A 23,901-nucleotide genomic window follows, 5' to 3' on the forward strand; every position below is an offset into this window, starting at 1 on the left:
TTGTTAGTCCGTCGGGAAGGTGGATGTTCCGTGTCGGCGGTCTGAAGATGGAGCCGGAAGAAAGAAGATAGAAGATGCCGCTTGGAGGAAGACATCGCCCGGATGGAGGACCTCTTCTTTGCCGCTTGGATCAAGACTTCGCCCGGATGGAGGACCACATCGCCAGGATTGGATGAAGAATTCGGCTCGGCTGGGTGAAGACGACTCAAGGTAGGATGATCTTCAGGGGTTAGCGTTAGGTTTTTTTAAGGGGGGTTTGGGTGGGTTAGAGTAGGGGTATGTGGGTGGTGGGTTTTAATGTTGGGGGGGGTTGTATTTTTTTTACAGGTTAAAAGAGCTGATTACTTTGGGGCAATGCCCCGCAAAAAGCCCTTTTAAGGCTAGTAAAAGAGCTGGTTACTGGATAATTAGAATAGGGTAGGGCTTTTTTTTATTTTGGGGGGCTTTATTATTTATTAGGGGGCTTAGATTAGGTGTAATTAGTTTAAACTTCTTGTAATTCTTTTTATTTTTTCTGTAGTTTAGTTGTTTTTTTTTGTACTATAGTTTAGTTTATTTAATTCAATTTAATTGTAGCAGGTAATTGATTTAATTTATTTAATGATAGGTGTAGTGTTAGGTTTAATTGTAACTTAGGTTAGGATTTATTTTACAGGTAATTTTGTAAATTATTTTAACTAGGTAGCTATTAAATAGTTATTAACTATTTAATAGCTATTGTACAAAGTTAAAATAAATACAAAGTTGCCTGTAAAATAAATATAAATCCTAAAATAGCTACAATGTAACTATTAGTTATATTGTAGCCTATATTAGGGTTTATTCTACAGGTAAGTATTTATTTTTAAATAGGAATAATTTAGTTAATAATAGTAAGTTTTATTTAGATTTATTAAAATAATATTAAAGTTAGGGGGGTGTTAGGGTTAGGGTTATACTTAGGTTTAGGGGTTAATAAGTTTAATATAGGTGGCGGCGGGGTCCGGCAGCGGTGGTTTAGGGGTTAATGAGTTTAATGTAGGTTGCGGCGGTGTAGTGTGGGCAGGATAGGGGTTAATAACTTTAATATAGTTGGCGGTTGGGTCCAGGAGCGGCGGTTTAGGGGTTAAACAATTTATTTAGTTGCGGTGGGGTCTGGGATCCGCAGGATAGGGGTTAATAAGTATATGTAGGTGGCGGCGGTATAGGGGGCGGCAGATTTAGGGTTAATATGTATAATGTAGGTGGCGCGGGGTCCGGGAGTGGCGGTTTAGGTGGTAATAAATTTATTTTGTTGCGGCGGTGTAGGGGGGGGGGGCAGATTAGGGGTTTAGACTCGGGGTACATGTTAGGGTGCTAGGTGTAGACGTTTCCCATAGGAATCAATGGGATATCGGGCAGCAGCGAACATAAGCTTTCGCTATGGTCAGACTCCCATTGATTCCTATGGGATCCGCCGCCTCCAGGGCGATTGAAATCCAGGTACGCTGGCCCGGAATAGTGGCGAGCGTACCGGGAAGTAGTTTGATAACTACCAAAAGTAGTCAGATTGTGCCGAACTTGCGTTCGGAACATCTGTAGTGACGTAACCATCGATCTGTGTCGGACTGAGACCGGTGGATCGTAGCTTACGTCACTAGATTTTACTTTTGCCGGGCAGTAGGGGTTGATAACTAAGGCGAATCAGCCTCGCCACAAATACGCTGCGGAATACCAGCGTATTTGCGGTTGACGGCTTGATAACTAGAGGCCTTAATCCTTATTGCCACACTTTTTGAGTGACCCACACAAGTTATATAATTTTTTTCAACAGGCCCAGCAGATTCACAATATACTATTATTATATTTATATTTCATAGTATGTGAGAGAGCTGCGACACACACTGTAAACAATGTATATTTTGCTTAGTTTTTAGTAAATAATATTGAAATAATATTGAAAATGACCAAGTGAACTTTGCTATTACTGTGATCACCTTACTAAATTGTCATTCAACCTTTGAAATAGGGGCTCATATGGGCTTTGGGGGGTTATAATATATTTTAGAGCAACCCTATTGTGAGGTACAGAAATCAAAGCACTTTTTTTCTTGCAAGGTGTTCTGTTCTTATTTTTTAAAAGAGGGACTTGTCTACTAGAAAAAAACTTTATTAGCAATCTCATTGCATACCATTTTTTATTGTGAATATAATGTAACATTCCCAAGTAACCTTTTTATTGTCCTAAGACCGCTGCTCCTTAACTCGTCCGCCACCTCTGAGGGGGCGGACAGCAATCAGCCTGATCGAATGCGATCAGGTTAATTGACACCCCCTGCTAGCGGCCGAATTGGCCGTGAATTTGCAGGGGGCGGTATTGCACTAGCAGTTCACATGAACTGCTGGTGCAATGATAAATGCCAACAGCGTATGCTGTCGGCATTTATCGATGTGCGACGGACATGATACACTACATCGTATAATGTCCGTCCGCACAATAATAAATTTACCCCTATATCTTTAGCATTATTGAAATAATCAATAATAATGTATTTTTTAGGAAACACTGTTCTTTTAATACACATTGCAAGCATGGAAAATCACTTTGTTTTCTGTTCTTGTAGACACAAACCATAATTTACTGTCAATGCACTGAATTCCTGTTTGTTTCCTCATCAATATAGTCAGTAAAACGCACTCACTATGGGCAAGAATACGAGTGGAGCACAAATTAGCACTCCCGATCACGTTTAACCAAGTGCGTTAATCCGACATGAAATATGATTATTTCACTTCCAATGTTCTTCATATAGCAGAATATGTTCCATTTATTCTTAAATAAATATTTCTTTATGTATCTGATGTTTTTTTTGTAAAATATATATCTATACCTATATATATATATATATATATATATATATATATATATATATATATATATATATATATATATATATATATATATAAGATTATATATAGGTAGAGGTATATACAGATACAGTATATATAGGAATAACTATTTAAAAATACTTAGAACATATTCCCCCTATGTGAAGAACATTGGAACGGGAAATATTTACAGTATAAACACAGTTGAAAACTTTATTAACTATCGCCTAGATTTAGAGTTTTGTCGGTAAAGACCCGCATAGCTAACGCTGCTTTTTTCCCAGCGCACCCTTAAGACAACGCTGGTATTTAGAGTTGTCTGAGTGGCTGCATTAGGCTCCGAAAAGGAGCTCCACTTCAACCCTCGATACCAGCGTTGCTTACGGTAGCGGTAAGCTGGAAAAACGTGCTCGTGCACGATATCCCCATAGGAAACAATGGGGCTGAGCTGGCAGAAAAAAAACCTAACACCTGCAAAAAAGCAGCGTTCAGCTCCTAAAGCAGCCCCATTGTTTCCTATGGGGAAACACTCTCTAAGTCTACACTAACACCCTAACATGAACCCCGAGTCTAAACACCCCTAACCTTACACTTATCAACCCCTAATCTGCCACCCCCGCTATCGCTGACACCTGCATTTTATTATGAACCCTAATCTGCCGATTGGCTGTTCCAATCAGCCAATAGAATGCAAGCTCAATATGATTGGCTGATTGGATCAGCCAATCGGATTGAACTTCAATCTGATTGGCTGATTGAATCAGCCAATCAGATTTTTCCGATCTTAATTCCGATTGGCTGATAGAATCCTATTAGCCAATCGAAATTGAAGGGACGCCATCTTGGATGACGTCACTTAAAGGTACCGTCATTGTGTACGAAGATTCCGGATGAAGAGGATGGCTCTGCGTCAGCTCCTTGGAAGATGGCTCCGCTCCGCTCCGGATGGATGAAGATTGAAGACGCCACCTGGATGAAGACTTCTACCGGATGAAGGACCTCCTCTGCGCACCTTGGATGAAGAATTCGGCATGGCTGGGTGAAGACGACTCAAGGAAGGGAGATCTTCAGGGGGTTAGCGATAGTTTTTTTTTAAGGGGGGTTTGGGTGGGTTAGAGTAGGGGTATGTGGGTGGTGGGTTTTAATGTTGGGGGGGGTTGTATTTTTTTTACAGGTAAAAGAGCTGATTACTTTGGGGCAATGCCCCGCAAAAAGCCCTTTTAAGGGCTGGTAAAAGAGCTGATTACTTTTGTAATTTAGAATAGGGTAGGGTATTTTTTTTATTTTGGGGGGCTTTTTTATTTTATTAGGGGGCTTAGATTAGGTGTAATTAGTTAAAACTTCTTGTAATATTTTTTTATTTTTTTGTAATTTAGTGTTTGTTTTTTTTGTATTATAGATTAGTTTATTTAATTGTATTTTAGTTTAGCTAATTGTAGGTAATTTATTTAATTAATTTAATGATAGTGTAGTGTTAGGTGTATTTGTAACTTAGGTTAGGATTTATTTTACAGGTAATTCTGTACTTATTTTAACTAGGTTATAATTTATTTTACAGGTAATTTTGTACTTATTTTAACTAGGTAGCTATTAAATAGTTATTAACTATTTAATAGCTACTGTACCTAGTTAAAATAAATACAAAGTTGCCTGTAAAATAAATATAAATCCGAAAATAGCTACAATGTAACTATTAGTTATATTGTAGCTATATTAGGGTTTATTTTCTAGGTAACTATTTAGTTTTAAATAGGAATAATTTATTTCATTATAGGAATATTATTTTGTTTAATTAAAATTATATTTAACTTAGGGGGTGTTAGGGTTAGAGTTAGGTTTAGGGGTTAATAACTTTATTATAGTAGCGGTGACGTTGCGGGCGGGAGATTAGGGGTTAATAATTGTAGGTAGGTGGCGGCGATGTTAGGGAGGGCAGATTAGGGGTTAATAAAATTTATTATAGTGTTTGCGAGGCGGGAGTGCGGCGGTTTAGGGGTTAATACATTTATTATAGTGGCGGCGAGGTCCGGTCGGCAGATTAGGGGTTAATAAGTGTAGGTAAGTGGCGGTGATGTTGGGGGGGGCAGATTATGGGGTAGTAAATATAATATAGGTGTCAGCAATGTTAGGGGCAGCAGATTAGGAGTTCATAGGGATAATGTAGGTGGCGGCGGTGTCCAGTCGGCAGATTAGGGGTTAAAAAAATGTATTAGAGGGTTGGCGATGTGGGGGGGGGGGCTCAGTTTAGGGGTACATAGGTAGCTTATGGGTGTTAGTGTACTTTATAGCACAGTAGTTAGGAGCTTTATATTCCGGCGTTAGCCCATAAAGCTCTTAACTACTGACTTTTTTTGGCGGTAGGAGTCTTGTCGGTAGAGGCTCTACAGCTCACTTTTTCCAAAACTCCAAATACCAGCGTTAGGCAAATCCCATAGAAAAGATAAGATACGCAATTGACGTAAGAGGATCTGCGGTAGCCTGAAGTCGCGGAAAGGAAGTGAGCGGTAGACCCTTTCCTGCCTGACTCTAAATACCAGCGGGCGGTAAAAAGCAGCATTAGGACCCCTTAACGCTGCTTTTAATGGCTAACGCCAAACTCTAAATCTACCCGTATGAATTTTGCATAAGTACGCTTTTTCATGTTTTCAGTTACTTGACTGCAAAGGGCTCTAATGAACTTATATATATATATATATATATATATATATATATATATATATATATATATATATATATATATATGTGTGTGTCTATATATGTATTTATGTGTTTATATGTGTATATATATCTGTAAATACATATATAGACACATATAAATACATATGCACACACATATAAACATATATATAGATATATACTGTATACGTACATATAAATATTTAGATGTGTATATGTGTATCTCTATGTGTCAGGGTGCCAGGAATCAGACTGAGACAAGAAGTGCAAAAATAATCACACCTTTTAATAACAAAAATAATAAAAAGTCCACAAGTAAAATAACAAGCCAGGAGTCAAAACCAGAGCTGGTAGTCAGACGAGCAGAGTCAGGAGCCAAAGCAAGTAGTCAGACGAGCAGGAATCAGGAACAAGGAGAACAACAAAGTCAGGAACAAGCCAGGGATCAGGAACCAGAAGAGACGTCAGACTAGCCAAGTAATACACAGGGACTCACAAACAGGTCTGAGACAACGCAAGGGCAAAGCATACTGTACAGAGGCCCTTTGAATAATAAGTGATGACATCACAATTCTGAGACTGCAAACTGTCTCACATGGATGATGTACAACAGTCTGGCCATAAGATTGCGTGCAGGAAATGAGCAGCATCACACACTCTGAACCAGATTCAGCAAGAAAGGTGAGTAAAATGGCTGTCAGCAGCACATAGCAAACAAAGCAGGGAAAAAGCCCTGACAGTACCCTCCCCTCAATGACCCCTCCCCCGTGGGAGGACAAAAGGCTTATTGGGGAAACGGGCATGGAAGGCACGGAGGAGGGCAGGAGCATGAACATCAGAGGAGGAAACCTATGAACGCTCCTCGGGACTGTAACCCCTCCAGTGAACCAAAATACTGTACGCGACCCCTGGACACACGAGTCAATAATGCTGCTGACCTCATATTCTTCATAGTTTTCAACAAAGATAGGACAGGGACGAGGCAACACAGTGATAAAACGATTACAAACCAATGGTTTCAAGAGGGAGACACGAAAAACATTGGAGATGCGCATTGCTGGAGGAAGAGCGTAGGCCATAGGATTGACCCGTTGGAGTATCCAGAAAGGACCAACATAACGGGAGCCAGTTTATTGGAAGGCACATGAAGGTTCAAGTTGCGTGAGGACAGCCAAACCCTCTCACCAACCTGGTAGGAAGGCACGGCAGACGCCTACGATCAGCCTGGAACTTTTGGCGCTGCATAGAATGATGAAGGCAATCCTGAATCTGCACCCACGTTGAACGGAGTTGCTGGAGATGCTCCTCCAAAGCAGGAATTCCCTGAGACATTAATGAATCGGGCAATGAACAGGGATAACTGGGAGGAAGCATTAATAGCCCTATTACGAGCAAACTCTGCCCAAGGTAACAGTTTAGACCAGTTACTGTGGTGATCTGAGACATAGCAATGGAGGAACTGTCCCAGAGTTTGATTAGACCGTTCCACAGCCCCATTGGATTGAGGGTGATATGTGGAGGAGAAGGAAAGCTGGATCCCTATTTGAGCACAAAAGGAACGCCAAAATCTGGAGACAAACTGGCTACCCTGGTCCTAGACTATCTCCTTGGGTAACCCATGTAAACGGAAGACCTCCCGGGCAAAAATTGAAGCAAGCTCCTGAGCAGTAGGCAACTTCTTCAAGGGAATGCAATGTGACATTTTAGAAAAACGGTCAACCACCATTAGGAAAACAGTATTGCCATTGGAAACAGGGAGCTCGACAATGAAGTCCATGGAAAGATGTGTCTAAGGACCCTCACCATTAGCAATAGGTTGAAGAAAACCTACAGGTAGACGTTGAGGAGTCTTATTCTGTGCACAGACTGGGCAGGAGGCAACATACGCAAAAACATCAGAACAAAGACATGGCCACCAGAATTGTCGAGTGACAGACCAAATCATTAGGTTCTTGCCCGGGTGACCTGCAGCTTTAGGATAGTGGTAAGTGTGCAATAGTTTAGTTTGAAGATTCTCAGGTACAAAGCACTTACCACTAGGTTTCTCAGGAGGTGCATTGGTTTGTGCAGCCAGGATCTCCTCCCCTAAGGGAGAGGTCAAATTAGTATTTATGGTAGCCAAAATATGGTCAGGAGGTATAACTGAAATAGGTACAGACTCCTCCTTGGACAGAGGTGAAAATTGATGAGAGAGGACATCAGCCCTAACATTCTTACTACCAGGCAGGTAGGAGACCACATAATTAAACCGAGACAAAAATAGCACCCATCTGGCCTGTCGGGGCGACAAACGTTTTTCTTCAGATAGATAAGTCCAATTCTTGTGGTCAGTAAGAATGAGCACTGGTACGCTAGTACCCTAGAGAAGGTGCCTCCATTACTTGAGTGCCAAAATTATGGCCAGTAATTCCCTGTCGCCAATTTCATGATTGCACTCTGCCGGAGACAAATTCTTAGAGAAGAAGCTGCATGGATGCAAGGAACCGTTAGGCATAGGACGTTGAGACAAGAGGGCTCCTACTCCAGTCTCAGACACATCGACCTTAGAATGAGCCAGAACTGGAGCGGCAGCAAAGGCAGTCTTAAGACTCTCAAAAGCCTTATTGGCAGTAGATGACAAATGGAGTGGTTCATTCTCCTTATGGGTCATGACAGTGATAGGTTTGACCAAGGAAGAAAAGTTTTTAATAATCTTCTTATTGTAATTGGCAAAGCCCAAAAACGTTGAGTAGAGTGAAGACCAAATGGGCGAGGCCACTGCAGGACTGCAGACAACTTGTCAGGATCCATGGAGAACCCTGCAACAGAGATTACATAACCTAGAAAAGTTACTTGAGTCTGATGGAATTCACATTTCTCGAGTTTACAAAACAGGCCATTGTCACTGTGGTGAGTATATGAGGATATCATCTAAGTACACCACAACACACTGTTGCAACATATCTCGTAGAACATCATTAATAAATTCCTGGAAAACAGCTGGAGCATTACATAGGCCAAAGGGCATTACAAGATACTCATAATGCCCGCTCCTGCTGTTTTCCATTCGTGGCCCTCCTTAATCCTAACAAGATTGTACGCTCCTCTCAAATCAAGTTTAGAAAAGACTGTAACTCCCTTGAGGTGGTCAAAGAGTTCCATAATGAGCGGAATAGGGTAAGCATTCTTAATGGTAAGACGATTAAGACCTCTATAATCGATTCATGGTCTTAACTCGCCACCCTTTTTCTTCACGAAGAAGAAGCCAGCCCCTGCAAGAGAGCAGGATTTGTGAATGATCCCCGTGACAGAGCATCAGCAACATACTCCTCCATAGCACAATTCTCTGCAACCAAGAGAGGGTAAACCCGGCCCTGAAGAGGAATGGCTCCGGGTTGCAGGTCTATGGCACAATCTTAAGACCGGTGAGGAAGCAACGTATCGGAACGCACTTTGTCAAAAACTTCTTGGAACTCAGGCAATTGAGATACCGAAGAAGTGCACAGGACTTTGACTGGTTTCCGAAGACAAGTGGAAATACATTGCCAAGACCACAACAAAATGTCGGACCTACGCCAGTCGAAACTGGGATTGTGCTTTTGGAACCAGGGATAACCCAGAACAACCAGAAAATGCGGAGAGTTAATCACCTGGAACTGGAGGGTTTCAAAATGGAGAGCCCCAACAGCCATGGATAACTGAGTGGTTCTGTGAGTAACAAGTGCAGGCTGAAGAGGCCTTCCATCAATGGCCTCATTAGCAAGTGGAACGGACCGAGGCAATACAGGAATGGAGTGCTGTGATACAAAAGCACTGTCAATGAAATAGCCGGCTGCAAGAGCCTGGGTGACTATGAAGGAGTCCACCCAGGAAACGACAACTGTGACCAAAGGTTTCTCCTTTAGCGGTTCCGGAGACGAGTATAAACCACCCAAGGTCTGCCCCTAACAGGACCCTAGGTGCGAGTGTTTAACCGGCCGTGTAGGACAAAACTTTAAAAGGTGGCCCTGTAACCCGCAATAGAGACAGAGCCCCTCCCTCCTCCTAAAGGCCCTCTCCATCACGGAGAGACGCTTAAATCCCAACTGCATTGGCACAGCAGTACCTGTTGACTCGGGACCAGGAGACATGGGAGAAGAGGGAGGCATGGGTGGGAACGACAACGTAGGAGACAATGGTACAGGAGGCTTCCGCAAGCGCTCCTTAAAAGAGGGCCTCTCTCTGAGACTGATGTCAATTAGGATTAAAAAAGACACCAAAGCCTCAAGATCCTCTGGTAAATGTCTGGCAGCAACTTCGTCTTTAATCACATCAGAAAGCCCATAAAAGAAGGCGGCAACAAGGGCTTCATTGTTCCAACCAACCTCTGTGGCAAGCGTACGGAACTCAATGGCATACAGGGCAACAGATCTTGTACCTTGCTGAATGGACATGAGTCTTTTAGCAGCAGAGAAGGAGCGAGCCAGAACATCAAATACCCTTCGAAAGGAGGCCACAAATTCAGGGTAATTAGAAATCACAGGTTTATTAATTTCCTACAAGGGTATAGAAAAATAGACCTCAGCGCCTAATAATAACCTATAAGCCTGGAAGCGGGTGACTCCTAGCTGTTACCCAATGTAAGAGAATGAAATGTGGGAGAATCCCAGGCGCCTACCCTAAGGAGGCTAGGTTAAAGTGTCAAAAATACCAATGTGATTATAAAATTGTAGAATATACCTGTGTGGTTATAAAATATGTTTTAATATATAGATACAGATACTTAAAAACAGATGGTTAAAAACAATGAACACAAGTTAAAACAAATTAAAACAAATTACAAGGCAAACTTCATGGATCCATGATAAAATGCAGTGTGTTACAATTTTATAATCACATTGGTATTTTTGACACTTTAACCTAGCCTCCTTAGGGTAGGCGCCTGGGATTCTCCCACAGTTTCCTACAAGGGATTAGCCCAGGCAAGGGCCGTGTCAGAGAGTAAAGATATGAGAAATCCCACCTTAGCTCTGTCAGAGGGAAACATCTGAGGTAACATCTCAAAGTAAATGTCCACCTGGTTCAAAAACCCTCTGCACAGATTAGGATCACCTCCATAATGCGGAGGTACAGGTGCAGAACAGGACATGCTCCTGGAAGGACTAGGTGAAGCAGCGGAAACAGGAGCAGCCATAACTTGTGGGACACTCTGGTCCAAATGTGCAGTGCAAGTCAGCAGGGTTTGCAGGGCTAGTGCAAATTGATCCAAGCAGTGATCCTGTTCATCAATTCTGGAAATGATGGCAGATAAAGCTGGATTATTATCACCATCAGGATTCATAGCCCTTGCGTAATGTCAGGGTGCCAGGAATCAGACTGAGACAAGAAGTGCAAAAATAATCACACCTTTATTAATAACAAACGGCTAGATTACGAGTTTTGCGTTATGAGTGAAAAAGCTTCCTAACGCTGCTTTTTCACTACCGCTGCTATTACGAGTCTTGCAGGTATATCTGTACAGCACACTTTTTTGGCCATAAAGCAAAGTAACTACCGCAGCTTTCAAAAAGTCCTTTTTCAATGGGACTTCCATAGCGCCAGTATTATGAGTTTGCCTGTCCGGCCAAAAAGTGAGCGGTACAGCCTATAACTACAAGATCCGTACCGTATACTGAAAGTCAGTAGTTATGGCTTTTATGTTACAAAGCCGTAACATAAAACTCATAACTAAAGTGCTAAAAAGTACACTAACACCCATAAACAACCTATTAACCTCTAAACCGAGGCCCTCCCACATCCCAAACACTAAAATAAATTATTAACCCCTAATCTGCCGCTCCCGACATCACCGCCACTATAATAAACATATTAATCCCTAAACCGATGTACTCCCGCATCGCAAACACTAGTTAAATATTATTAACCCCTAATCTGCTGTCCCTAACATCGCCGCAACCTACATTACTGTTATTAACCCCTAATCTGCTTCCCCCAAAATCGCTGCCACTATACTAAAGTTATTAACCCCTAAACCTAACCCTAAGTCTAACCCTAACTCTAACACCCCCTAACTTTAAGATAATTAAAATCTAAATACAAATGACAATTAATACCTAAATAATTCCTATTTAAAACTAAATACTTACCTATCCAATAAACCCTAAGATAGCTGCAATATAACTAATAGTTACATTGTAGCTATCTTAGGTTTTATTTTTATTTCACAGCTAAGTTTGTATTTATTTTAACTAGGTAGACTAGTTAGTAAATAGTTATTAACTATTTACTAGCTACCTAGTTAAAATAAATACAAATTTACCTGTAAAATAAAACCTAACCTGTCTTACACTAACACCTAACCTTACACTACAATTAAATAAATTACATTAATTAAATACAATTAACTAAATTACAAAAACAAACACTAAATTACACAAAATAAAAAAGAAATGATCAAATATTTAAACTAATTAGGCCTAATCTAATAGCCCTATCAAAATAAAAAAGTCCCCCCAAAATAAAAAAAACCCTAGCCTAAACTAAACTGCCAAGAAATCAACTCTTTTACCTGTAAAAAAAAATACAAACAACCCCCCCAAAAGTAAAACCCACCACCCACACAACCAAACCCCCCAAATAAAATCCTATCTAAAAACCTAATCTCCCCATTGCCCTGAAAAGGGCATTTGGATGGGCATTGCCCTTAAAAGGGCATTTAGCTCTTTTTCAGCCAAAACCCTAAGCTAAAAATAAAACCCACCCAATAAACCCTTAAAAAAACCTAACACTAACCCCCGAAGATCCACTTACAGTTTTTAAAGACTGGACATCCATCTTCAACGAAGCCGGGAGAAGTCTTCATCCAAGCGGCAAGAAGTGGTCCTCCAGACAGGCAGAAGTCTTCATCCAGAAGGCATCTTCTATCTATATCCTTCCGACACGGAGCGGCTCCATCTTCAAGACATCTGGCGAGGAGCATCCTCTTCGTTCGACGGGCTACGAAAGAATCAAGGTTCCTTTAAGGGATGTCATCCAAGATAGTGTATCTTGAATTCCGGTTGGCTGATAGAAATCTATCAGCCAATCAGAATTAAAGGTGAAAAAATCCTATTGGCTGATGCAATCATCCAATAGGATTGAGCTTCAATCCTATTGGCTGATCCAATCAGCCAATAGGATTGAGCTTGCATTCTATTGGCTGATTGGAACAGTCAGTAGAATGCAAGCTCAATCCTATTGGCTGATTGGATCAGCCTATAGGATTGAAGCTCAATCTTATTGGCTGATTGCATCAGCCAATAGGATTTTTTCACCTTTAATTCCGATTGGCTGATAGAATTCTGTCAGCCAATCGGAATTAAAGGTGAAAAAATCCTATTGGCTGATGCAATCAGCCAATAGGATTGAGCTTCAATCCTATAGGCTGATCCAATCAGCCAATAGGATTGAGCTTGAATTCTACTGGCTGTTCCAATCAGCCAATAAAATGCGAGCTCAATCCTATTGGCTGATTGGATCAGCCAAAAGGATTGAAGCTCAATCCTATTGGCTGATTGCATCAGCCAATAGGATTTTTTCCACCTTTAATTCCGATTGGCTGATAAAATTCTATCAGCCAATCTGAATTCAAGGGACGACATCTTGGATGACATCCCTTAAAGGGACAGTTTACTCAAAAATTTTCTCCCCTTTAATTTGTTTCCAATGATCCACTTTATCTGCTGGAGTGTATTAAATTGTTTACAAATAGCTCCTTTAACCTTATATTGGCATTTTAAATAGTTGATTTAGCATGTGGTATCCCCACCTATTCTGAAAGTTTGTGGCCGCAGGTCCAAGCTATAGATAAGCTTTGTAAACACAGCCAGCAGAATAAATTACACTCCCAGTGGGCTATAGCAGAGATAAGGTAATAAAATATTGATTTTTCCATTGTTCTCTAAAAGTACTGGTGATTGTTTTATGGACAGATATAAGATAAAGAAGCAGGTATATGTACACAATGTGATACAGTAATGAGATCTGATTATAGCTACAAGCTCAACCTATTTTATTAGGTTGTGGCTTCAAAACAAAAAATCAGAGCTTTAATATACACAAATAAACCTTAAAAAGCTAATTTTCATACATTTTTTACTCTGCAGTTGGAACAAAAAGCAATTGTAAACACATTAATGGAAAAACTATTTTACACTATACTGTCCCTTTAAAGGAACCTTTATTGTTCAGTAGGAGAAGAGGATGCTCCGCGCCGGATGTCTTGAAGATGGAGCCGCTCCACGTCAGAAGGATGAAGATAGAAGATGCCATCTGGATGAAGACTTCTGCCCGTCTGGAGGACCACTTTTTGCCACATGGATGAAGACTTCTTCCAGCTACTTTGAGGATGGATGTCCGCTCTTCAAAAACTGTAAGTGGATCTTCGGGGGTTAGTGTTAGTTTTTTTTTAGGGTTTATTGGGTGGGTTTTATTTTTAGCTTAGGGTTTGGGCTGAAAAAGAGCTAAATGCCTTAGGATAGGATTTTATTTTTGGGGTTTGGTTGTGTGGGTGGTGGGAGTTACTGTTGGGGGGGTTGTTTGTATTTTTTTTTTTACAGGTAAAAGTGCTGATTTCTATGGGGCAATGCCCCGCAAAAGGCCCTTTTAATGGCTATTAGCAGTTTAGTTTAGGCTAGGCTTTTTTTATTTTGGGGGGGCTTTTTTATTTTGATAGGGCTATCAGATTAGATGTAATTAGTTTAAATATTTGATCATTTCTTTTTTATTTTGTGTAATTAAGTGTTTGATTTTTTTTGTAATTTAGTTAATTGTATTTAATTAATGTAATTTATTTAATTGTAGTGTAAGGTTAGGTATTAGTGTAAGACAGGTTAGGTTTTATTTCACAGGTAAATTTGTATTTATTTTAACTAGGTAGCTAGTAAATAGTTAATAACTATTTACTGACTAATCTACCTAGTTAAAATAAATACAAACTTGCCTGTTTGAAATAAAAAAAAAAAAATCTAAGATAGCTGCAATGTAACTATTAGTTATATTGTAGCTATCTTAGGGTTTATTTTATAGGTAAGTATTTAGTTTTAAATAGGAATTATTTAGTTAATGATAGTAATTTTTATTTAGATTTATTTTAATTATGTTTAAGTTAGTGGGTGTTAGGGTTAGACTTAGGGTTAGGTTTAGGGGTTAATAACTTTAGTATAGTGGCGGCAATGTTGGGGAAAGCAGATTAGGGGTTAATAAGTGTAGGTAGGTTGCGATGACATTGGGGCAGCAGATTAAGGGTTAATAGGTGTAATGTAGGTGGCTGCAATGTTAGAGGCAGCAGATTAGGGGTTAATAAGTGTAGGTAGGTGGTGGCGATGTTGGGGGCGGCAGATTAGGGGTTAATAAGTATAATGTAGGTGTCGGCGGTGTTGGAGGCAGCAGATTAGGGATGTTTAGACTCAGGGTTTATGTTAGGGTGTTAGGTTTAAACATAAATTTTGTTTCCCCATAGGAATCAATGGGGCTGCATTACGGAGCTTTACACTCCTTTATTGCAGGTGTTAGGCTTTTTTTAGCCGTCTCTCCCCATTGATGTCTATGGGGAAATCGTGCACGAGCACTTAAAACCAGCTCAAAGCAGCGTTGGTATTTGGGTGCGGTATGGAGCTCAATGGAGCTTTACACTGCAATATTGCCTGCTAACGCCGGGTTTATGAAAACCTGTAATAGCAGCGCTATAGGGAGGTGAGCGGTGACAATAACGTGCAAATTAGTACCGAGCCGCTCATAACGCAAAACTCGTAATCTAGCCAAAAAATAATAAAATGTCCACAAGTAAAATAACAAGCCAGGAGTCAAAACCAGAGCTGGTAGTCAGACAAGCAGAGTAAGGAGCCAAAACGAGTAGTCAGAAAAGCCGGAATCAGGAACAAGGAGAACAGCAAAGTCAGGAACTATCCAGGGATCAGGAACCAGAAGAGACGTCAGACTAGCCAGATAATACAAAGGAACTCACAAACAGGTCTGAGACAACGCAGGGGCAAAGCATACAGAACAGAAGCCCTTTAAATAATAAGTGATGACATCACAATTCTGAGACTGCAACCTGTCTCACACGGATGATGTACAACAGTCTGGCCATAAGAGGGCGTGCAGGAAATGAGCAGCATCACACACTCTGAACCAGATTCAGCAAGAAAGGTGAGTAAAATGGCTGCCAGCAGCACATAGCAAACAAAGCAGGGAAAAACCCTGATGCTATGTTAAAACCCTTTGCATGCCTTTTTTTCTAACACCTGAGACCTTGTATCTTTGAGCCGTATAACATTTTTATGCAATTTTTTTAAAATAATTTTTATTATACAGTGTTATTATGGGTGTAACTGTACTGTACAATTAATTTTAGTTGTTTTTATGCAACTTTTTAGTTGAGCGTAACAGTTAACTAGAGCTTTGAAGTAGCGCTAACCTGTTGTGCATTAAATTTAATTGCGCTCAAGTGAATGTATTTACTTTTAACTTATAGCTTGTGCGCAACAGTCAGTGTGTCACTCTTAATCTAGCCCTAAATCTCCATAGTCAGAAACAAGAATTCATAACCACACACACACACACACACACATTTTCCATGAATGCCCATTATTTCTATTATAGCTCCAAATATGTCCGACCCCATCTTACCGTCCCTATGCAGGAATCTGTCACATCCACCCAGACTGAATCCGACACCATCTCATGCCCATCTGGGGTAGGCACTATGTAATATGCTACAATGCGGAAAGATGGGATGAATTCCTTCGTCACAAAAAGGGACATTGTTGCAAATTCTTCTGACTGGAATTGTAGTCTGCTCACTCTCATAATGCTACCCTTGTTCAGGATCTAGGGGATGAGAAATTATTAAGGAAAATGTATGATGTAATATATGGTGGGAGTTGTACAAACACAACTCAATCATATCATAATTTGGAGAAACGAAAATTGCATTATATTATAATAATTTTACATAGAATTTACATAAAATTTTAAATATTTTGAGCCAGTTTACCTTAGCATGTTTCTAAGCTTAAAGAGGCTGAAACACTTTGAGACTGTAGTATAAAATGCCTAGTTATGCATAGTAAAAAAACTTTACAATACACTTTAATTATTTCAAAAACAGCAACTGTGTATACAAAGGGTATGTGAGTATTCTCGTATTCTCCCATACACTTGATTAAAGTAAGATTCAGATGATCATATAGGAGAGAGAGGGGAAACAATAGTGAAGACCGTTTTGATCTGAGACCAGCTATATCTAAGCTCTTAGAGGTATCCCAATGGCTTCTGAGATGGCAATCATAGATACTTTAACGATTCCAGGTTAAAAGAGTACAATTTATTAAAAGCAAAGGACACAGAACATAAAATTTTGCGTTCGCGAACGGCGGACGCAAACTTCCACAACTGTTCGCGAACGGGCGAACCGGGCGAACCGCCATAGACTTCAATAGGCAGGCGAATTTTAAAACCCACAGGGACTCTTTCTGGCCACAATAGTGATGGAAAAGTTGTTTCAAGGGTACTAACACCTGGACTGTGGTATGCCGGAGGGGGATCCATGGCAAAACTCCCATGGAAAATTACATAGTTGATGCAGAGTCTGGTTTTAATCCATAAAGGGCATAAATCACCTAACATTCCTAAATTGTTTGGAATAACGTGCTTTAAAACATCAAGTATGTACACTACTGTTACACCAGATGTGAGTTGCACTGGGGTGACACTCTGCTCTGGCAGGCACTGAAACGCACACGTGTGAAGGAAACTGACTGCTATTATTTAACACAGTCAAAAAAGTGTTGTTTTTTTTAAATCTACACTACTGTTACACCACATATGAGTTGCACTGGGGTGACACTGTGCCCTGGCAGGCAGGCACTTAAACGCACAAGTGTGAAGGAAACTGACTGCTATTATTTAACACAGTCAAAAAAGTGTTTTTTTTTTTTTAAATCTACACTACTGTTACACCAGATATGAGTTGCACTGGGGGGACACTGTGCCCTGGCAGGCAGGCACTTAAACGCACACGTGTGAAGGAAACTGACTGCTATTATTTAACACAGTCAAAAAAGTGTTTTTTTTTTTAAATCTACACTACTGTTACACCACATATGAGTTGGACTGGGGTGACACTGTGCCCTGGCAGGTAGGCACTTAAACGCACACGTGTGAAGGAAACTGACTGCTATTATTTAACACAGTCAAAAAAGTGTTGTTTTTTTTAAATCTACACTACTGTTACACCAGATATGAGTGGTGGCACTGGGTAAGTGGGCACAGTATACGCTGTGAGCCTGACACACATGCTGGCAGGCAGGCAACTGCAATTAGATTACACAGGGAAAAAAACAGCCCTAAAAAGGGCATTTTGGGGTGCTGTCCTTACAGCAGAGATCAGATGAGTCCTTCAGGACTGTAGTGGACACTGAATACACTAGCCTAGCTATAGATTTCCCTACTAAATCATCAGCAGCTACACTGTCCCTCCTCTCACTAACAATGCAGCTTCCGAATGAATCTAAAATGGATGCTGTCCAGGAGGTAGGAGGGTCTGGGAGGGAGGGTCTGCTGCTGATTGGCTGGAATGTGCCTGCTGACTGTGAGGTACAGGGTCAAAGTATTACTCAATGATGACGAATAGGGGGCAGATCGAACATCGCATATGTTCGCCCGACGAGGCGAACGCGAACATGCTATGTTCGCCGGGAACTATTTGCCGGCGAACAATTCGCGACATCACTAATAACCAGTATCTGTCATGGAACAGAGCATACAATAACCGTTCTTATGTTTAGCCAAATGACTTTTAGCATATACAAAAACGGATCCCCATGAGTACCAACTTAAGCTCTCAACAGAATTTTCTTCTGTAATTTTTGTAATTTCTGTGTGTCTTCTTTTGCACAACACAGTCTTAGCTTCTCCACATCTATGTACATCAATAAGCATTTATGAATATATTTTGTGATGTATGTTGTGATTTATTATGTATATATATTTATCACATTATCTGCAATAGATTTATAATTTCTTCTCCAGCTATAATTTGTCTAGCATTTCAATAATTTTTCACCGTATGTTAGGGCTAATGCGGTGTTTTCTCCTCTGCATGCCTGTGAGGGTTAATGTATTGCTAAATATAGGACACTCCCCCTCTTTGTTTTTAACCTATCAAGTATTAAGGTTTCTCTTTTAACGCCTGTAGGTTGTCTATGGCCTTTAGCTATGATTAAGGCTTGTTTTAGCCGAAACATGTTAGCTGCCATTTAGGGATTGCTGTCCTTCTTGGAGCTTTGGAGAGTGCCTCCGTTTTTTAAACTTTTGTATCTCAATTAAATGAAACTTTTTAATGTCAGTCTTTGTAAAACTTTGTTTTCCTTGATGTCTAATAATGCTAATCTTATATATACACTTAATTGTGTTCTATACTGCTATGTAAAGGTTCATAGACCCATTTGTTTATGTTCTTATGTTTGGCACAGAGGTAGAGTGTCTACCCTAGAGTTTTATCCTTTCTCTTTTTCTCAGCGGATCGAATCCCAAGCAATATTATGGTTCCGACCAATTGTTTTTAATTGTTTTTAAATGTTTTACATTTTTTTTTTTTTAAATTATGTTTTTTAACTATGTCTTAAGTGCCATATGTAAATACTATTGCTTATATTACGATTGTCCAAAGACTTGCAATGTGTTGATTCCTAAACTACTATACAGAGATGTAACCCATTTACTACGATCACTTGATTTCCATGTAACGAGTGACATCACATGATTTCTGGACGAACCAGAAGACATCTGGACATTTAAAAGATCACACACATTGAACCGGATTATCCTTGAAAAAGTTGACATTATGCTAACAAAACATACGACAGATTTTTGACATTATACTGGACAAATTAATACAATTGAATCAGAAGTCATAACTCATGGGCATCCATTTTTGTATATGGTTATGTTCTGTGTCCTTTGCTTTTAATAAATTGTACTCTTTTAACCTGGAATCGTTGAAATATCTATGATTGCCATCTCAGAAGCCGGCTACCTCTAAGAGCTTAGATATAGCTGGGCTCATATTCACTATTGTTTCCCCTCTCTCTCCTATACGATCATCTGATCTGAATCTTACTTTAATCAAGTGTATGGGACTCTAACAATACCTTTCCTACAATGGGAATATTCACATATCCTTTGTAAACACTGTTGCTGTTTTTGAGTTTATTATTTATTTTAGTGTATATTTATTTTAATATTACCTGTTTGTATTTTTGCACACTTTTATTATTTATTTTGACACTTTTCCTTTAATTTAATTCTGAAAATTATGGATTTTTCAGTCCTGAAAATTAAAAGAACACATGGAAGACTTCACAAGCTTAAAGGGACACTGTACCCAACATTTTTCTTTCATGATTCAGATTGAGCATGAAATTTTAAGCAACTTCTAATTTACTCCTATTATCAAATTTTCTTCATTCTCTTGGTATCTATATTTAAAATGCAAGAATGTAAGTTTAGATGCCGGCCCATTTTTGGTGAACAACCTGGGTTGTTCTTGCTGATTGGTGGATAAATTCATCCACCAATAAAAAATTGCTGTCCAGAGTACTGAACCCAAAAAAAGCATAGATGCCTTCTTTTTCAAATAAAGATAGCAAGAGAACAAAGAAAAAATGATTATAGGAGTAAATTAGAAAGTTGCTTAAAATTGCATGCTCTTTCTAAATTACAAAACAATTTTTTTGGGTTCAGTGTCCCTTTAATGGGACATAAAGGCCAAAATATATTGTTTGATGATTCAGGTAGAGCATGCAGTTTTGAACCACTTTCCAATTTTTTTTTTCATCTAATTTATTTTGTACTCTTTGTATCTTTTGTTGAAAAGTATACCTAGGCATGTTCTGGAGTAGTAATGCACTACTGGGAGCTAGCTGCTAATTAGTGGCTGCACATATGTCACTTGTCACCGGCTCACCTTTTAGTGCATTGCTGCTAATTCAACAAAGGATACAAAGAGAATAAAGCAAATTTTAAATAGATGTAAATTTGATAATTGTTTAGGATTGTGTGCTCTGTCTGAATCATTAAAGAAAAATTCAGAGTTTTATGTCCCTTTAACCTTGTCACAAATCTCTGACTAATTTGCAATTTGTTATTTTAAAATTTGTGCTGAAAACAAAGAATAGAGGCTTCATTAAAAGTCAGTGTTCTTATTGGCTCCTCCAAATAAGAAAAATGCTGGGTAGAGTTTGACCATTAAAAAAACAATGTGTTATTCTGTTCTTATATAGATCAGGCTCTGCTGATATGTTAAAGGGAAATATGTTCTTTTGTGATTCAAACAGAGCATACCATTTAAAAAAAAAGTTTCCAATTTACTTTTTTTTTTTCAAATTTGCTTTGTTCCTATGATAATCTTTGTTGAAGAGATACCTAGGTAGGCATCTGGAGCACTACATGGCCGGAAATAGTGCTGCCATCTAGTGCTCTTGCAAATGGATAACGTTCTAGCAAAACTGCTGCCATATAGTGCTCTAGAAATGGGCCGGCTCTTAAGTATACATCCCTGCTTTTCAACAATAGATTACAAGAGAACAAAGAAAAATTGATAATAGAAGTAAATTAGAAAGTTGTTTAAAATCTCATTCTCTATCTAAATAATGAAAGAAAAAAATTGTGTTTTATATAACTTAAATCTATTGGAAGACTGCCCAAAAATGTCTTAGGGCCCGAATTATCAAGCTCCCAATGGAAAACACACAAAGACAGCTGCTCCATAACTTGTCTGCCTGCTCTGAGGCGGCGGACAGACATCGCCAGAAATCAACCCAATTGAATACGATCGGTTTGATTGACACCCCCTGCTAGCGGCTGATTGGCTGCAAATCTGCAGGATGCGGTATTAATGATAAATGCAGAGAGCGTATGCTGTCGGCATTTATCGATGTGCAGCGGACATGATCCGTAATTTCGGATCATGTCAGCTCACAGCATCATAAATAGGCCCCTTTGCTTTTAACCCCTTAAGGACCGGGCATTTCAGACTAAAACTTCCCCAAAAGACCAGATCATTTTTAGAATTTTTGCCATCACTACATTTAAACAGAAATAGAGCCTTTTTTAATATTTACCTATCAAAACTATATATTTTTTTTAGTAGACAACCCAATCATGGCACAAATGGTTGTCTGGGATTCCCTTTGTTCAGAAATAGCAGACATATATGGCTTTGCCATTGCTTTTTGGTAATTAGAAGGTCACCAATTGCAGCTGCGCAACACATTTTTATTATTCCCAGCAGTGAAGGTGTTAATTAGGTAGATTTTAAGGTTTATTTTAGCTTTAGTGTAGAGATCAGCCTCCCACCTGACACTTCTCACCCCCTGATCCCTCTCAAACAGCGCTCTTCCTCCCCCACCCCCCCCAATAGTTACCCCCATCTTAAGTACTGGCAGATACTGCCAGTATGCAGTATTAGACCTTTTTTAATTATAATTATGTCCATCAGTGTAGGATTATCCCCTTACCTTCCCACCTCCCTGATCACTCCCATAAAGCTCTCTAACCCTCCCACCTCTAACTAATTACCACCATCTTATTTACTGGCAGCTGTTTGCCAGTACTCAGTTTTCCCAAATTTCCCAACTTTATTAAATAAAATAAAAAAAAACAAATTTTTGCTGTAGTGTAGCTGCCCCCCACCTCATTTACCCCCCTCCCAGATCGATTTCCCACCCTCTTATCCCACCTCCTCAGTATGATCCCCCTCTCCCTCCTTCCCCCTCCCTGCCGATCTGAGGATTTTTTTTCCGTAGCATAGCGGTCCCGCCACTCCCACCCACCTCCTGCCCCCTTCAGCGATGGGCCACCCACCCGCCTCCATCCATACCCTCCTACCCACCAACGATCTGCACCACTGCTGCCCGATGCAGAGAGGGCCACAGAGTGCATCGGTACCTCTGCCCGTCTATTTCTGCACTGCCCCTCTCATGGGGCATGCAGAAATATTGCGATCTCGCTACTTTTAGCGAGATCGCAGCAGAGAGAGGCCCAGGACAGTAGCGTCGTTAAGGGGTTAATAACTTAAATAGACATTCAAGCTTTTTTTTTTTTGTACGTAAAAAAAGAACAATTCAATATGTTAAATAGATTTTTGTTTAAGAAAACAAATTTTTTGAGCAACCCCCCCCAAAAAAACCCTCAAATCCACTTTTTTCTTTTAACTACTTAATAAACAACGCACACAGTTCATATTATGTACGTTAAGGGGTTTACTAGCTCAGCTTTGCAGACAGCGGCAAAGCTGCAATAGTAGTGCCTCACTTATAAATGTATGCAGATATAGCATGGTCTTACCGACATTGGCAAGACCTGCTCTATTTCTGAGGCCACATAAGGGGGTATATGAGTGACCGGCTTATCGTTAAGGGGCTATTGCTTGTGGTGCGTGTCAGTTAAACACAATCTTGAACATCCTTTTACTTTCAAAATCAATTAAAACTAGTTTAATGGTACAGTGTACTGTAATATTGTTTTCCCCTTATTGTGTCTTCAATGACTTGTTATACCAACTTAGTTTAAAATGCGTAGGAAGCTGTTCATTTAGGTTTGTTTTTATTTATGAGATAGCTGTTTTTGATCATTGTTAGCACAAGCCATTCTCTGGGGCCTACTTATCAAGCCATCAACTTTCTTGCATTCAACGGCACCAATACGCTCGCCTAAGATCGCCAACATCACTGCTACAGACCTGAATACGCTCTCCAAAGGTACCAAAAAAGCTGTCAAAAGCTGCACACCAAGTACGGGGCGATGAGCAGCGGACTGTTGTTAACTGACACTCATCGATCTCGCTGCTCTTCGACTTTTTCACAGCTTTATTGGTATAGTGTCACTAAACACTGCCACTATACTAAACTGTTTTACCCCTATCCCGCTGCTCATGGACCCCGCCGCAACTAAATAAAGTTATTAACCCCTAAACCGCCGCTCCTAGAGCCCACCGCCACTCTAATAAATGTATTAACCCCTATCCTGCCACTCCTGGAGCCCACCGCCACCTACATTATGTTATTAACCCCTAATCTGCCCCCCCTACACTACTGCCACCTACATTATGTTATTAACCCCTAATCTGCCGTCCGCAACGTCACCACCACCTACATTATACTTATTAACCTCTAATCTGCCGTCCCTGCCACTATATTAACTTTATTAACCCCTAAACCTAAGTCTAACCCAATCAGCCAATAGGATTGAGCTTGCATTCTATTGGCTGTTCCAATCAGCCAATAGGATTGAACTTCAATCCTATTGGCTGATTGTATCAGCCAATTGGATTTTTTCTACCTTAATTCCGATTGGCTGATAGAATTCTATCAGCCAATC

The 23,901-nt window shown here is 40.0% G+C and overlaps 1 protein-coding gene across 1 annotated transcript in view; it reads right to left on the reverse strand.

Annotated features, from left to right (window-relative positions):
• The window catches only part of LOC128663753 (A.superbus venom factor 1), a 489,422-nt gene that overhangs the window by 249,324 nt on the left and 216,197 nt on the right, over positions 1–23,901 (reverse strand). Inside the window, exon 13 of the mRNA XM_053718238.1 lies at positions 16,150–16,350. Within this exon, the coding sequence (XP_053574213.1) occupies positions 16,150–16,350 (201 nt within the window). The remainder of the gene's footprint in view (positions 1–16,149; positions 16,351–23,901) is intronic.

The sequence above is a fragment of the Bombina bombina genome, chromosome 6 (genome assembly GCF_027579735.1).
Source record: "Bombina bombina isolate aBomBom1 chromosome 6, aBomBom1.pri, whole genome shotgun sequence".
Lineage (NCBI taxonomy): Eukaryota > Metazoa > Chordata > Amphibia > Anura > Bombinatoridae > Bombina > Bombina bombina.